The sequence below is a fragment of the Leptinotarsa decemlineata genome, unplaced genomic scaffold, assembly GCF_025532065.1.
Source record: "Leptinotarsa decemlineata unplaced genomic scaffold, Ldec_3_MD MMD2_tig00000882_RagTag_RagTag, whole genome shotgun sequence".
In the NCBI taxonomy this organism is placed as follows: Eukaryota; Metazoa; Arthropoda; class Insecta; order Coleoptera; family Chrysomelidae; genus Leptinotarsa; species Leptinotarsa decemlineata.
Window position 1 is genome coordinate 5,229,543 of NW_027412556.1, and position 14,788 is coordinate 5,244,330.

The 14,788-nt window shown below is 38.9% G+C and overlaps 1 protein-coding gene across 1 annotated transcript in view; it reads left to right on the plus strand.

The window, feature by feature from the left end:
* Positions 1-14,788, plus strand: part of LOC111508660 (integrin beta-PS) — a 21,858-nt gene continuing 7,070 nt past the window's right edge. Inside the window, exons 1-5 of the mRNA XM_074174883.1 lie at positions 1-222; positions 2,416-2,810; positions 5,761-5,993; positions 6,886-7,184; positions 13,714-14,143. Of these exons, the coding sequence (XP_074030984.1) occupies positions 76-222; positions 2,416-2,810; positions 5,761-5,993; positions 6,886-7,184; positions 13,714-14,143 (1,504 nt within the window). The 5' untranslated portion in view covers positions 1-75. The remainder of the gene's footprint in view (positions 223-2,415; positions 2,811-5,760; positions 5,994-6,885; positions 7,185-13,713; positions 14,144-14,788) is intronic.

A 14,788-nucleotide genomic window follows, 5' to 3' on the forward strand; every position in this document is an offset into this window, starting at 1 on the left:
GGTGTTTATCATATTTACTCATAATCGTTTCCGTCAGACACTCCCAAGTAGTTAACACCAACAGTGACATTAAACATGCTGACAATGAAAGTTCTTTATAGTTTAGTGCTATTCATAGGTTTATCAAATTGCCAGTCTTCACAAGATTGTGGTTTACAACAAACATGTGAGGCCTGTATACAAAAACTAGAATGTGTTTGGTGCAGTGAACCATCTTCCACGGTAAATTATTTTGTTTTATTTTTTTCACACATATTCAAACTGCTAGTTAATTTGTACTTCATTCGGAGAACAGTATAATAACCAAAAATAATTGAATCATATGCTCAAAATGAGAACACTGACTTGCAATATAAGCATCAAGCTTCTTCTCATCGAGTGCCGCACACGTTCAAAAATTCCTGTGAATGGCATTAGAATTATGCATTATTTTATTTCACAAGACATTTTCATCGCCTAGTGTCGCATAAACAAGCGATTTAAGATATCCCCAAAAGAAATAAACCAAAGGGTTCAAGTCTGGAGATCAAGGTGGCCATTTTGAGGTCCTCCACGACCTGTCCACTGGCGTGCAAAATTATCAGTAAGATATTCACTAGTGGTTATACTGTGTCGCAGAAATAAGCGATTTGAGATATCCCCTGATGAAATAATCCAGTGATTTCGAGTCTGGAGGTCTAAGTGGCCATGGTTGAGGTCACCCACGACACATGCACTGGTGAGCAAAAGTATCATTGAGATATTCACGAGCGGTTACACTGTGTCGGATAAACAAGCGATTTAAGATATCCTCCAAAAAAATAATCCAGTGGGTTCGAGTCTGGAGATCTAGATGGTCATGGTTGAGGTCACCCACGACACATTCATTGTTGAGCAAAAGTATGAGTAAGATATTCACGAGCCGTTACACTCTGTCGCATATAAAAGAGATTTAGAATATCCCAAAAGAAATGATCCAGTGGGTTCGAATCTGAACATCTAGGTGGTCGTGGTTGAGGTCCACCACGACCTATCCACTTGTGAGGAAAGGTATCAGTGAGATATTCATGTGTCGCATGAACAAGCGATTTAAGATGTCCCCAAAAGGAATAATCCAGAGGGTTCGGGTCTGGAGATCTAGGTGGCCATGGTTGAGGTACTCTATGACCTATCTACTAGTGCGCAAAATTATCAGTAAGATATTCACAAGTGGTTACAGTGTGTCGCATAAATAAGGGTTCTATGATATCTCCAAATGAAATAATCCAGTGATTTCAAGCCTGGAGATCTAAGTTTCCATGGTTGAGGTCACCCACGGCATATCCACTGGTGAAATATTCACGTGTCGCATAAACAAGCAATTTAAGATATCCCCAAAAGAAATGATCCAGGGGGTTCGAATTTGGAGATCTAGGTGGTCATGGTTGAGGGTGTCCACGACCTATCCACTGGTGAGCAAAAGTATCAGTTAGATATTCACGTGTCTCATGAACAAGCGATTTAAGAGGTCCCCAAAAAGAATAATCCAGAGGGTTCGAGTCTGGAGATCAAGGTGGCCATGGTTGAGGTACTCCATGACCTGTCCACTGGTGCGCGAAATTATCAGTAAGATATTCACAAGTGGTTACACTCTGTTGCATAAATAAGCGATTTGAGATATCTCCTAATGAAATAATCCAGTGATTTCAAGGCTGAAGATCTAAGCGACCATGGTTGAGGTCACCCACGGCCTATCCACTGGTGAGCAAAAGTATCAGTGAGATATTCACGTGCATTTACACTACGTTGCATACACAAACGATTTAAGATATCCTGAAAGAAATGATTCGGTGGGTTCGAATCTGGGGATCTGAGTGCTCATGGTTGAGGTCTCCCACGACCTATTCACTGGTGAGCAAAAGTATCAGTAAGATATTCACGTGTCGCATAAACAAGCAATTTGAGATGTCCCCAAAAGGAATAATCCAGAGGGTTCGAGTCTGGAGATCTAGGTGGTCATGGTTGAGGTACTCCATGACCTGTCCACTGGTGCGCAAAATTATCAGTAAGATATTCATAAGTGGTTACACTGTGTCGCATAAATAAGCCATATGAGATATCTCATAATGAAATAATCCAGTGATTTCAAGTTTGGAGATCTAGGTGGCCATAGTTGATGTACCCCATGATCTATCTACTGGTGAGCAAAAGTATCGGTAAAATATTCACGAGCGGTTACACTGTGTCCTATAAACAAGCGATTTGAAATATACCCTAATTGTGGTGTCATTATTGTCCTCGTTCTACCAAGATGATCAGCCTGTTCTGTTAAAGTCAGGCAAGTCGTTTGATATGTTGAATATTCCTATTTATCAGGTTCTACTGAAAAATCAGTTGAAATGCAATATGTCTGAATCATAATTCAAAAGCCATTTTACTGAAAAATTTGTTTTTCAGAACCCTGTCAACTGCCGGCCAAAAGATACCAGTGATGATTCGTGTCAAATTGAAGTTGTTTCACCAAAATCCAATTTTGAAATCGAACAGAGTAATCCATTTTCGGACTCTGTAAACAATCCCACTCAAATCCAGCCGCAGAAGGTGAAATTGTCTCTGAGAAAAGGTGAAAAGTACGAGATGAAATTCAAATACAAAATCGCCTCAAACTATCCTGTGGACTTGTATTATATTATGGATTTATCGAGTTCCATGATAATATATAAAAAACAATTAGCTGCCCTTAGTGTGAAACTAGCAATGACCATGAAGAATATCACAACAAATTTCAAATTGGGTTTTGGCAGTTTCATCGACAAAACAGACCTTCCATTCGTCAGTACCGAACCCAAGCAGTAAGTTATTCGTTTGTTTGTTTCATTTATGTTGGTTGCATTGTTAGCATACATTCCTATACCATTTTGCCAAACGTGAAATGAATCACATAGAACAGATTTTGGCCTGAAGACAGCAAGAGCCTCGCAAGGAAAAGGAGCCGCCGCAACGAGTACTTGCCCTTTCCTACATCAGATGATTGCCGGAAAGGATGAAAAATTGGGTCCAGGTACAACATCAGAACTTTATGCCTCCAACTGTCAACTACGAACTGCCTTATAAAGTACTATTCCCGAGTAGAAAGGACTGGATCCTCCGGGAGAAGGAAATTTTAAGAGCAGATAGTTGTTGGTGCACAGATGGATCAAAAACACCTTCTGGTTCTGGTGCAGGTGTTTTAAGTCGCAGACCCAGGACAGAGATATCTACCTGCGTAGAAACTTATCCCACTGCATTTCAAGCGGAAATTTACGCTATTCAACTGTGTGGGGAGAGATTGGATAAATCCAACCTCACACACAAGCCAATAAAAATATTCTTCGACAGTCAAGCGGCGTTGGAAGCTTTTGGCTCCTACCAAGCAACGTGTAAATTGGTAGCAAATTACCAAAAACGACTCTCCTCTATAGGATGACTTAACAGATTGTCTCTGGTCTGGATTCCTGGCCATAATGGTCTGGAAGGTAATGAAGCTACTGAGTCTTTAGCAAAGGAGGGTGCTGCAAGCAGCTTCATCAGACCAGAACCTGTCATTGGCATCGCTTTGGGCGTTGTCAAACAAACATTGAACACCTGGATGGCAAGAAGATTTATTGCCTTCTGGCAGAATCTTCCAGGATTGGCTCACTCCAAGGCGTTTATTCACCCTTCGAAGCTTGATACCAACAATTGTTGGACAACAATAGGAATGAACTACAATGTCTAACAGGCCTTCTTACTGGTCACTGTCATTTGAGTCATCATATGCAGAAACAGCCGAGCATATACTTTGTGCCTGCCCCGCTGGGGACCGAATCAGGTTCTTAGAGTTCGGCAGATCCGTACTCTTACCATCTGACCTGAAGAACCACTCACCATACAAAGTAATTAGCTTCGTTAAGAAGCTGCGTTCATTTGGCCGAGTGTGAATGTGTGAGTTACAATAAACCCTTGCGGGTTGCGGTGGAGGGTCGAATATACCCACTCACTTTAGACCCAACCTAACCTATTAACATCAGAACCTGCTTCAGATCCGAAGACGTCATCCGTAGACTCACAAAAACCAGGCCACCAAACGCGGACTCCGATTCCAAGAATTGCATTTACCGAACACCCTGTGGGTGCGGCAAATCCTATATCGGTGAAACTAAGACGCCATTTAAATTCCGCATTGTCAAGCACAATATAAACACACAGCGAGGAGAAACCAACAAATCGGGAATAGCAGAGCATGTTCGGACTCATTACCATAACATCAAGTGGTCCCTAGCTGAGATCATCCACAGGAAGGAACACTGGTTCAAGAGGAAATTCAAAGAAGCTACATATATGTTGCCCAACGACGCATTCAGTCAAGGTAGCGTAGAGATAGGCAACATATGGAAACCTGTAATTAAACGGGAAAACGGTCAAATCCCGCTAAACCAGTGAAGCGGGGAGGGGAAAAAGGGATAAGTGAAAGCGCTCGAATGACCTTTGCATAGTCGAATACAATTGTGGATACTGACAATCGAAACGTCGTGAAGTAACTTGGTTTGAAATCTTTTCTAATTTCTTTTTTATTTATTGCTTATTTTTATTTCTGTTTACTCTGTGGTCATTTTCATTTTCCATCTTGTTTGTTTTGTTCGTTTAATTGTACTCTCATTTCACGTTTCATTGTTTAATATGATTGATATTTCAGTTATTCGTTTTAATTTTATTTGTTTTTTCGTAGATTTCGAATTACATAAATTCATAGCAAAAATTGAATGCATAACTTTGACAGATGCGGATAATTTGATATCGTTTCATGAATCTCGTTGTTTCTATTATAAACACAACTTAATTCTGGGATATTTTTGAGAATGGTTTTAATGGGGAAGTAAGCGAAGACTACAGTCATTTATCAATTTCTATGTTGTCCCCTTCAAAGTAGTCCCCCATTTGTGCCAGCGTTTTTTACAATCTTCGAAGCCGTTGTGATATGCACTTTTTAGTGTGTTCTTGAGCTATTTCAGCGATTCGTTTTTTATTTCCTCAATCGATGCAAAACCTCGCCCTTTCATGCGTTTTTTCAATCTTAAACAGCAAAAAGTCGCAGGAGGCCAACTCTGGTGAATACGGTGGCTGAGGCACGATTACGGTGTTGTTTCTCGCCAAAAAATCACGAACAGGCAATGACGAGTGAGCAGGGGCAGAGCAGAACTCCTGATGCACCATGCCACGACAATAAAAAAAAACAGTCAGCAAAACCTTGAAATTTGATCACCTTTACTGGATACATTGTCATTCAGTACTGATGGTAAAAATACTTTCTTTTTGAACTAATTTTATAGTGCACAATACGTACACGCCAGAAATAAATTAAATGAAGTGGCATGAAAACTATTAGGGACCACAGAACTTTAGTTTTAGATAATATGTTTATGATATTTTCAACCACTGATTGTAAGGATGTGGTAATGTGGATGGGCAAATTCCTAACAAAAGTGAAGTCAGAATGTTTTCCGCTGAACGCTTGAAATTGGATTTGAGTTATTAATACGAAGGCGTAGAGGACCTACACATTTTTCCAAAAATGCATTTCAATAAAAACTCAGTTGAACATTGAATTTATGAAGTCCCCTTCAAATCTGAGATAGCTTTGAAGGGGAAAAATGGAAATTGATGAAAACAATAAATATCTTTTGAGAAAAATGGAAATTCGCTGTATTTTTTTAACGGACCTCGAACTCATATGCTGTGTGATGACCAAATAATTTTCAACTGTATTTCATTCATTTTTCTCAGGTTAGAACATCCATGTCCACGTGGTGTCGACTGTGTTCCTGCTTATAGCTTCAAAAACCACTTGCCACTTTCAAGTGATTACGAGGAGTTCAGAAGGCAAGTTGAATCTGCGAAAGTGTCTGGAAATTTAGACAGCCCAGAAGGTAGTTTGGACGCTATTATGCAAGCTATCGTGTGCAAGGAAAAAATACAATGGAGAGACAAAGCACGTCATCTGTTGATATTGTCTACAGGTATACAGAATGGTCCATATTGAAAGAATCAGCTCATGTTTCTACAATCATAGAGATAATCATTTATTATCATTTTTCACGAAGTTTCAAGTACATACAAGACTTACTTTATAATTTTGTACTTCATTTTGAGAAATGAGTGGACGATTACAATGGCAAATTGTTCACTTTCTTCTTCGCTTTCTCAACACACAGAATTCTTTTTTATCCATTTTCTTCAATCTGACGAAAGTTGCTTCACTCAGGGCCGTCGCCATGGGGATGGATGGCGGGGAGCCTCCCCCCCCCCTGCTTTTTCGACTTGGGAAAAAGTTGGGAAGTGAAGATAGAAATAATAGTAAAAAATGAATAAAAATCAAGAGAATAGTCCACAAATAATGAAGTGACAATTTTACAAAATTGTCAGCTTTTCGATATTTATTCGACTTGGAAAAGTTGGAAAATTTCGAACCGTGAAGAAAGAAAAATTAATAGTCCAAAATAGAATAATTCCCATTATTATCTTTATAATTACCAAAATTTATTTTTATTTGTGCATACCCTAACGGGCATAAGCATTCAGCCAATCTAGATAGCTAAGTAAAAATATAAATATATTATAGTACTAACTAATCCCTCGGCTTGGGAAATTTTGCTGGTAGGGGGGGTGGGGTTGGGAAAATTTGGATTCCCTCCCTTCCCCCCCTGGTTATTCTTTTCGCTACGGCTCTGGCTTCACTCAATTCTATCCCACAAACGAATAGTCCAACGTGTGAAATTTGTACACGAGTCTTTAGAAGTTTAGGGTTAACTGAAAATTACATGGTGTTAGCCCATGTTATAAGAAATAACCAATAAAAATTTAACTTCCATTCTGAAACACAGGCATTTTCAATACTTTTTCTATTTCCAGATGCTGAATTCCATGTTGCCGGTGACGGGAAGTTAGCAGGTGTGGTAGAACCTAACAACGGCAAATGCCATACGGACGATAAAGATTTCCTCGTTTACGATTATCCTTCTGTCTCACATATCAATTATGTTGCGGTTAAGAATAACATCAATTTAATCTTCGCAATAGTGAAAAAACCTAAATTGAACATAGCGAGCTCGTACAAGAAATTATCAGAGAATATAAAGGACTCCTATTTTCGTGAACTGGACGATGGTGATTCCCACAATGTCGTTAACTTGGTTGTAGATATTTATAATGTGAGTATTATCTGCTATTTTAAATCCCAAACTAATTAAAGGAGGGGGGAGTTGAATTAAACTTTTCTATTATTTGGACCTATTTTTTAAAACACTGGTATTTTGTTCTGATGACAGTTGTGAATTCTCCTGTCAATATTTCCATTAAATACGGAAAAACCTCGGTATTCTGCAAGAGAATTGAGTGCTTGTGTAATAGAAAACATTCAATCCAATACAAAATCTTTTGATTTTCACTGAATTCAATGAAATATATTCCAGTTATAAGAAATGTATGAAAAGAGTTCAAGATTCTGAAACTTGCTTCCTTTTCTTCCAGTTTCCCATATTAAAAGATTTAGGTTCTGTTTCTCAAGTTTGTAGTTTCGTAGAAAAAATTGCAGTTAACAAAATTTTCATTTAAAACAAATTAATAAGTGATGCGAGTCTATTCTCCAGCCGTTGGCGTCACGCCAACAATTGAGATAATCAAACTCCCAGGGCGGTCCACAGAATTAGGCCCCTGAAGCCACAAGAACTGGCTTGTTTAAATGCAGAGATTCATAGTATTCTAACAGAATAAGCCGACATCTAGTAAATCAACACCGTCATGTACTGCGTCGTCTAATCGTTTTTCGAATCGAAAGGGCGAAATACCGGCCTCACGGTTCGGAAAACTGAACGGCGGGTACACAATATGAAAGCTAAAGGTAGCGTTCCGCTTGAAGAGACCAAGACAGGTGACAGATACACTCATTACGAGCTGAGACCGAGACACCTTCTCAACTGTCGCTCCTTGAAATGACTATGCGACGGAGACAAGCGACAGGCGCGAAATGGCTTCTATGCTTCAGTATATCAGAAGTTGTAAACCAATCAGTATCATGGCTTCGAAACTATTCTTTAAAAGGTTATTGGAAGAAGAAGATGACGATATATTTCTATAATACCTGTTTCGAATGAAAAAACGTAGGTGTATAAATTCTATATTCAAAACAAGAAGCAAGGAAGGATTTTTTAGTGTACTAATAATGAATTACCTATCATTAGATGAAGAAAAGTTTCGAAGGTATTTTAGATTGAATAAAAAAAAGTTTGATTATGTGAACAATTTAATAGAAAAGGACATACAAACGAAAGGCGACATAACACCACAAGAAACATTGTCTTTAACATTAAGGTAAGTTATATATTTTGGTACTTATTATCAACAAAATTATCAATTTGTTTACAAAAGAAGAAGGGAATTGAAATAATCTTCATGATGTTGTGAAGTAACATTACTGCTACTGGTTGCAGTGGATGATCCAGAGGGAGAAACGGCTGATACATAACTATGTCCATCTGATGTTGGAGGCGCTGTTTGTATGTTACATTCCAAATCCATTTGCATGTGTTCGTATTTTGTTAAAATGTTAAATATCTCGTTCCTTGCCTGTATTTGAAATCGCTGGTTCAATTTTCTCATGACAGATTTTACATGGTTACCAAATGTATTTACGTCGTCATCAATTTCTTTGAAAGCGTTCATCTCTTGAAAATATACCTGTCTCTGGTCGTCTCGTTTCTTGAGATATGTCAGAAATTCATCTTCCACTTTTTTGCGTTTTTGTGTAGACTTGGCGGCTGGCTTGGTCGCTATATCTTGATTCTCTTCATTATCAAAGAGAATTTCTGCCTCTTCATTCGGCATTGGACTTAAAACTACTGTTTCGAAAGAAACATTGGAGGCACTGGCTCTTTCTGTAGATACTAGTTCCAAAAATTGAAGTCGTTCAAAGAGCTCCCATTTGGAATTTTTAGCTGGAGCAGCCGATCCAGTGGTCATTTTTCTTTTACGTTTGAAACGGTTGTATTAATCACGAATGTACTTCCATCTTCTTTTACAATCAACATCTGCAATAAAAAATTTTTTTGTTATATCTCAGTCTATTGTTAAAATAATGGGATTGGCTACCATGCCATCATTATGGTCACCAAACTAGCACAAAAATTAAGTGACACAATTGTATTGTTTTCTCTTTCAGATTTCTTGCTACTGGAGAAAGCTTTGCATCTCTCTCGTATGCTTATAGAATATCTGCATGTTATATTTTAAGAATTGTGAAGGAGGTATTGAGCGTTTTAAGAAAAAAATCAATCCCTCAATTCATGCCTGAGCCTACCAAAGACGAGTACAAACGCATTTCTGAGGACTCTTGGACACAATGGAATATTCCGAATTGTTTGGGAGCCATTGGTGGCAAACACGTTCGTATAAGAGCTCCTTCAAAGAGTGGATCTTCATTTTTTAATTATAAAGAATATTTTTCTATTGTTCTCTTAGCCATTGTGGACTCTAACAACAAGTTTATAGCGGTAGATGTTGGTTCTTATGGGAAAGAAGAAGACAGTAGCATTTTCAAAAAATCTGTAATGGGAAAAAGTATTATGGACAGCAAATTCGATTTTCTTGAACCTCAGTGCCTTCCAGGGACTAATATAAAACTAGGCTACTTTTTAATAGCTACATGATAGCTACATTGATAGATACATGATGAAACCTTATACAAAAAGAGATGCAAAGAATGACTTGAGCAAACAAGTTTTTAATTATCGTCTTTGTCGCGGTAGAAGGGTTTCAGAAAACGCATTTGGGTTGTTATCCCAGGTATTTAGAATATATTACACGCCAATAGCAGTTGCTCCAGAAACATGTGATGACCTAATATTAGTTAGCTGTTGTTTACATAACCTACTTCGTGAAGGATTTTTAGAAGATTCTGGGAAATCTGTTTATCGGCTGAGTAGTTCCGATGTGACAACACATTCTAATAATATGCAATCTTTAATTCATACAGGAGGTTATGCAAGTAAAACTGGATTTACCATAAGAGATGAGTTAAGAAAGTATTTTAACTCTGAGGCTGGTGCAGTTTCTTGGCAAGAAGACCATGTGAAGCGAATAAACTGAATAAAGACAATCAATAGAAATCTGATTATTCAATATCTCGCTAGTGACCACCTTCATAATAACATATTGTAAATATTTATTCATCAGTTTATAAATTTTAAAAGTGATGGATTGAAAATAAAATTTAAACTTACCAGCTCTGTTCATTTTCCCTGCTATATCCTTCCAAATATTTTCCCGAACAATAACATCCTTGTAGGATTCCACTTGAGGATCAAATAGTGGTGGGTTCTTAGCCACTAACTCTATAAGCAATTCGTCTTCCTCCCCAGTAAATTTGATTTCTGACATTATTATTTATTTTCATACACAATTCAGTGTCGAAACAGAAATGTCGCGCAACGACCCACTTCACTACTGCTCTCGTAGGGGACTGACGAGGCACATTGAGGCGACAGTAGATTGTCGTCTGTCTCTGTCTCGGGCTGCAGAACGACCTCTATGTAATTGCATTAGAGCAGTCCTGGAGAGACCACAATCGGTCTCTCCTATCTGTCGCCTGTCTCGGTCTCCTGTCTCGGTCGCTTGTTGCGGAATTCTACCTTAAGATCACGTTGGCGAGACAACACGCGTCTCGTATCCAATGTGTGATGGATTTCAGATCGGCCAATAGGCCTTTCACGCCCGCCCTGCTGTGAACAGCCGTAAAACTACGACGTATCCATCACACTTTGAGTCAAAGAGTGCTGCTGACCACCAAACATCACTGCCTCGATAGGATACGAATGCTAGTGGCTGCCAAGAAGTCACTAGTGAGACGAGCGAGGTTCCACGAGAAGCCTTCACGTTTAATCCAAGAAGCTTCGGGTGTTGTGAATAATTCCCCGTTGACCAGGTGGAATCTTTCTGGAAGGACATCTATGAACACCCGCAGCCACTCAACTCAGACACTCCAGCTCCAGCGCAGTTCGAAGCTTTCAGCAGAGAGGCCGTAGACCTTTGAGTTTGGAGTGTCTACATCACAGAATAATACTGAATGGAGCCTGTAAAGTCGTCCAGAGTTCTGGATGGTCCGCGACCATGAGAGAGCAGAAATTGGAGAATGTTTTCCTCAGGGCATCGGCCTGAGCAGCTGGTGAACTCGTTTCAGTTTTCGACACCGAACTAGGTGATCACAATTCTGTCACCGAGTTGAAACCCGTTCAGCAAAAGGTCTATATGAAAGCTGCAGAGATCATTTCACTCCTGCGGCAACACAAGGATAAGCCAATGCATGGGGTCTTCTTCAACAACATCGAAGAACTTGGCTTATCAAAGCGCCAGACCTTCGCTTCGAAGGGGCTGAAGACGGAAACTGAAGGGTTCATCAAGGCCTAACAGGATGTCTTCAACACCTTTATTTCTATGAAATACGTTGTTGAATGAGAGAAACAACATTTATTTTTGTTTTTATAGTGTGTTTAAGTCTAATATTTTTTTGGTTATACAAATTCACTGTTGGTTCTGAGTTTGATAATTCGCATATGCATTCAATAGTTTTATTTTAATAATGAATAATAATAATAATCGTCTTTATTGTTTCCCAGCTGTAGTTAGATACAAATATTCAGATAAATTATAGAGCTAGTTGCTGATATAACAGAAGGCGAAGTTCAACTCAGTTAGCACAAGTGCTACTGAGTAGTTCTTCCACTCAACCTCAAAAATATTCTACCTAAGCTAAGACAAAAAGAAAGTAATACATAAAAAAATGGGACTGTTCAAATATCTATTATGATGCTGGAGAAGACGTCCATTACTGAGACTTATTGTGGTCTCATAATGATGAAAAATGTATACGGTTGGGCAGTGTATATGCTGTGATAGAGTTGAGTGACATCAGCACAAAGCAGAAATTCACAGTGTTCTAGACTACGCAACATGTTTGATGTGGACCCAATATTGAACCCTGTGGCACACCTGACTTAAGTTTTAGATAATTTGAAAATATTCTACCCTGGCACACTTTTTGTTACCTGTTTTTGATGTGAAGATTTCAAAGGTTTCATGGTGGATTTATTGGCTGATCCCCAAATAGAAATAAAGTAATGCAGTTGTGAGCATATAAGACTGAAATTATTATTTAAGAGGAATATAGTTCCTGATTTTGGATAGCATACCAATGAAGGGTGCTACTTTTTTTCAAATAATTCCAATATGTTTTGTTCGCGACAAATTTTCATCAATATATAATCCTAGGAATTTGATAGAATTGGTATAACTTACTGAATTGTTATCAATAATTATAAGATTGGTACAACTTTGAGAAATACTCGCATACCAGGGTGGTCCCAAAAGTACTCGACCTCACCTAGAGATGGCGGTAGTTGTTCGAAAAATATCAATGTATTTGAAAGTGCACAATCTATGAAGCATATATTTCAAGTTTGAAGACGATGCGTTGTTTAGTATTTGTTTGGCAGGCAACGTTTTCGATGAGTGGAAATGGAGAAAATTGGTCATCGTTATGTAGTACAATACTTTTATTTGGAAGGCCTCAGAATAGAATCCAGCTGAACTGGATTCTATTCTGGGTGTGTCTCCTCCTTCGTTTACAACAGTGTAATATTGGGTAGCAATGTTTAGACGAGGCCTTACGAGCTGCCAAGATGAACATCGCAGTGCTTGTTCAAATGAAGTGAAGACTCCAGAAACGTTTAATAAAATTCACAAAGCGGTACCGAATGATGGTAGACTGGAAATGCGCGAGCTAGTAGACTCAGTAGGCATTTCAAAAAGTACGGTACATCGTATATTACCTAAGATGAGTAAGATGGGTGCCGAGTTTACTCACACTCGGGCAAAATCAGTGTTGTGAAGATGTTTGGGTGTTTAGCAAACTTTTACAGCGACAAAGTGGAATTCTTGCTTTGTTTCATAACCATGGATGAAACATGGTCCATCATTTCACACCCGAGACAAAATAACCGGCTCCAAAGAAGGCGGAGACCGTTTTATATGCAGGCAAGGTCATAGTATAGGTTTTTAGGGATACGCATGGGATAATTTTCATTGACTACCTTAAAAAAGGCGAAACTATCAACCGCGTTTGGCTGTGAAAAAAAAGTTGTTTCATCAAGACAATGCACCAGCTCACAAATCTATTATCGCAATGATCAAACTTAACGAACTGAAGTTTGAATTGTTACCTCATGCACCCTATTCGCCAGATTTAGCACTCTCGGATTATTTCCTGTTCTCAAACTCGAAAAAATGGTTGAGTGGTCAAAAATATTCCAACGATGAAGAAGTGAAGTCGGCAGTTGTTGGTTATTTTGAGGAACAAGAGAGTTCAGAGTGTCCAGAGTTATTGTCAATAAGAGAGTGTGTATTCGGCGCGTCTTGGCCTACACCTGTCACCCAGAGACATGTCCACCTTCCTGGAAAGGACAGGATGGACGACGACCTAGGAGGACAACCCCTTGGGAGGATGTACAATGGGTTACATGTGGCCCCTAAGTGCTGTGGGCCTACACTCACCCTCCCTACTTTACAGATACAGATAATATCATCATGAATTTTGTCGAAGTTTTCATAGAGTTTGTAATTGTCATATCATCAGCAATTTTCTCAACGAACTTGTCATAGAAGTTTACATTATAAAATGATTCATTTCAGAAAATATCCCAAACCGTAACATTCACCTCCAACGTGTCAAGCGAAGTAGATTTGAAATTCACCTCAAATTGCGATAGCGACATATCAGACACTTGTAAAAACGTGCGTGTTGGTCAAATCCTCGAATTCACTGCCACCATCCAAGTTCGACAATGTCCGACCAATGGAAACAACAAACAATTCATAGCCATCCGCCCGGCAGCCCTGAATGAAAGTTTGATAGTGGAATTGGATATGTTATGCGAATGCCCTTGTTCGTTGAATGCTACGAAAAAATCGGACCAATGCAGTAATCAGGGGGACTTGATATGCGGAGTGTGCAGTTGTCCTGCAGGACGGAATGGAAGGATCTGCGAGTGTGATAATTCTGCTGGACTATCGGAGGACACGTCCCGTTGTCAGATGGAAGGAACGAACGAAACATGTTCAGGTAAATTGTTTTTAATAAGGTACATGTTGAGTTAGTTTTCATCAAATCAAGAGACTAGGTTTGTTTGAAGGTAGTTGACAATGTTTCGTGGTGCATTTCATTAGTTCGGACTTCCATTGTTTTGATTTGAAATCCCTGAAAGAGTCTGTAAGAAAATTAAAAAGATTAGCTGAAAACAACAATTATATCATGCAAAAAACTGAATTCACAATAAAATACAGGCAACAACCAAAAAATCAAAAAATTGAACACGAGATGAAAATTAAAAAATTGATAACAAGAATTGAAAATTTAAAATTAGAAGATTCCAAGCCAAGACTCTAGTAGACCGTACTTTCGGACTCTGTAATACAAAGGAATCGAGAAGGAACTAGGCATCATCAAAAATGACCTTCAACGGAATGGTTACTCCAGAGTGATGGTAGAACAGGCTTTAGCTAGAAGACAGCAAGAGCTCCACAAGGAAGAGAAGCCGCCACAACCAGTACTTGTACTTCCCTACATCAGATGATAGTCGGAAAGAATGAGAAGAATTGGGTCCATGTACATCAGAACCTGCTTCAGATCTGGAAACACAATCCATGAAAACCAGGCCACCAAACGCGGACTGCGATTCCAAGAATCCAACTGCATGAGTCCGGAAAC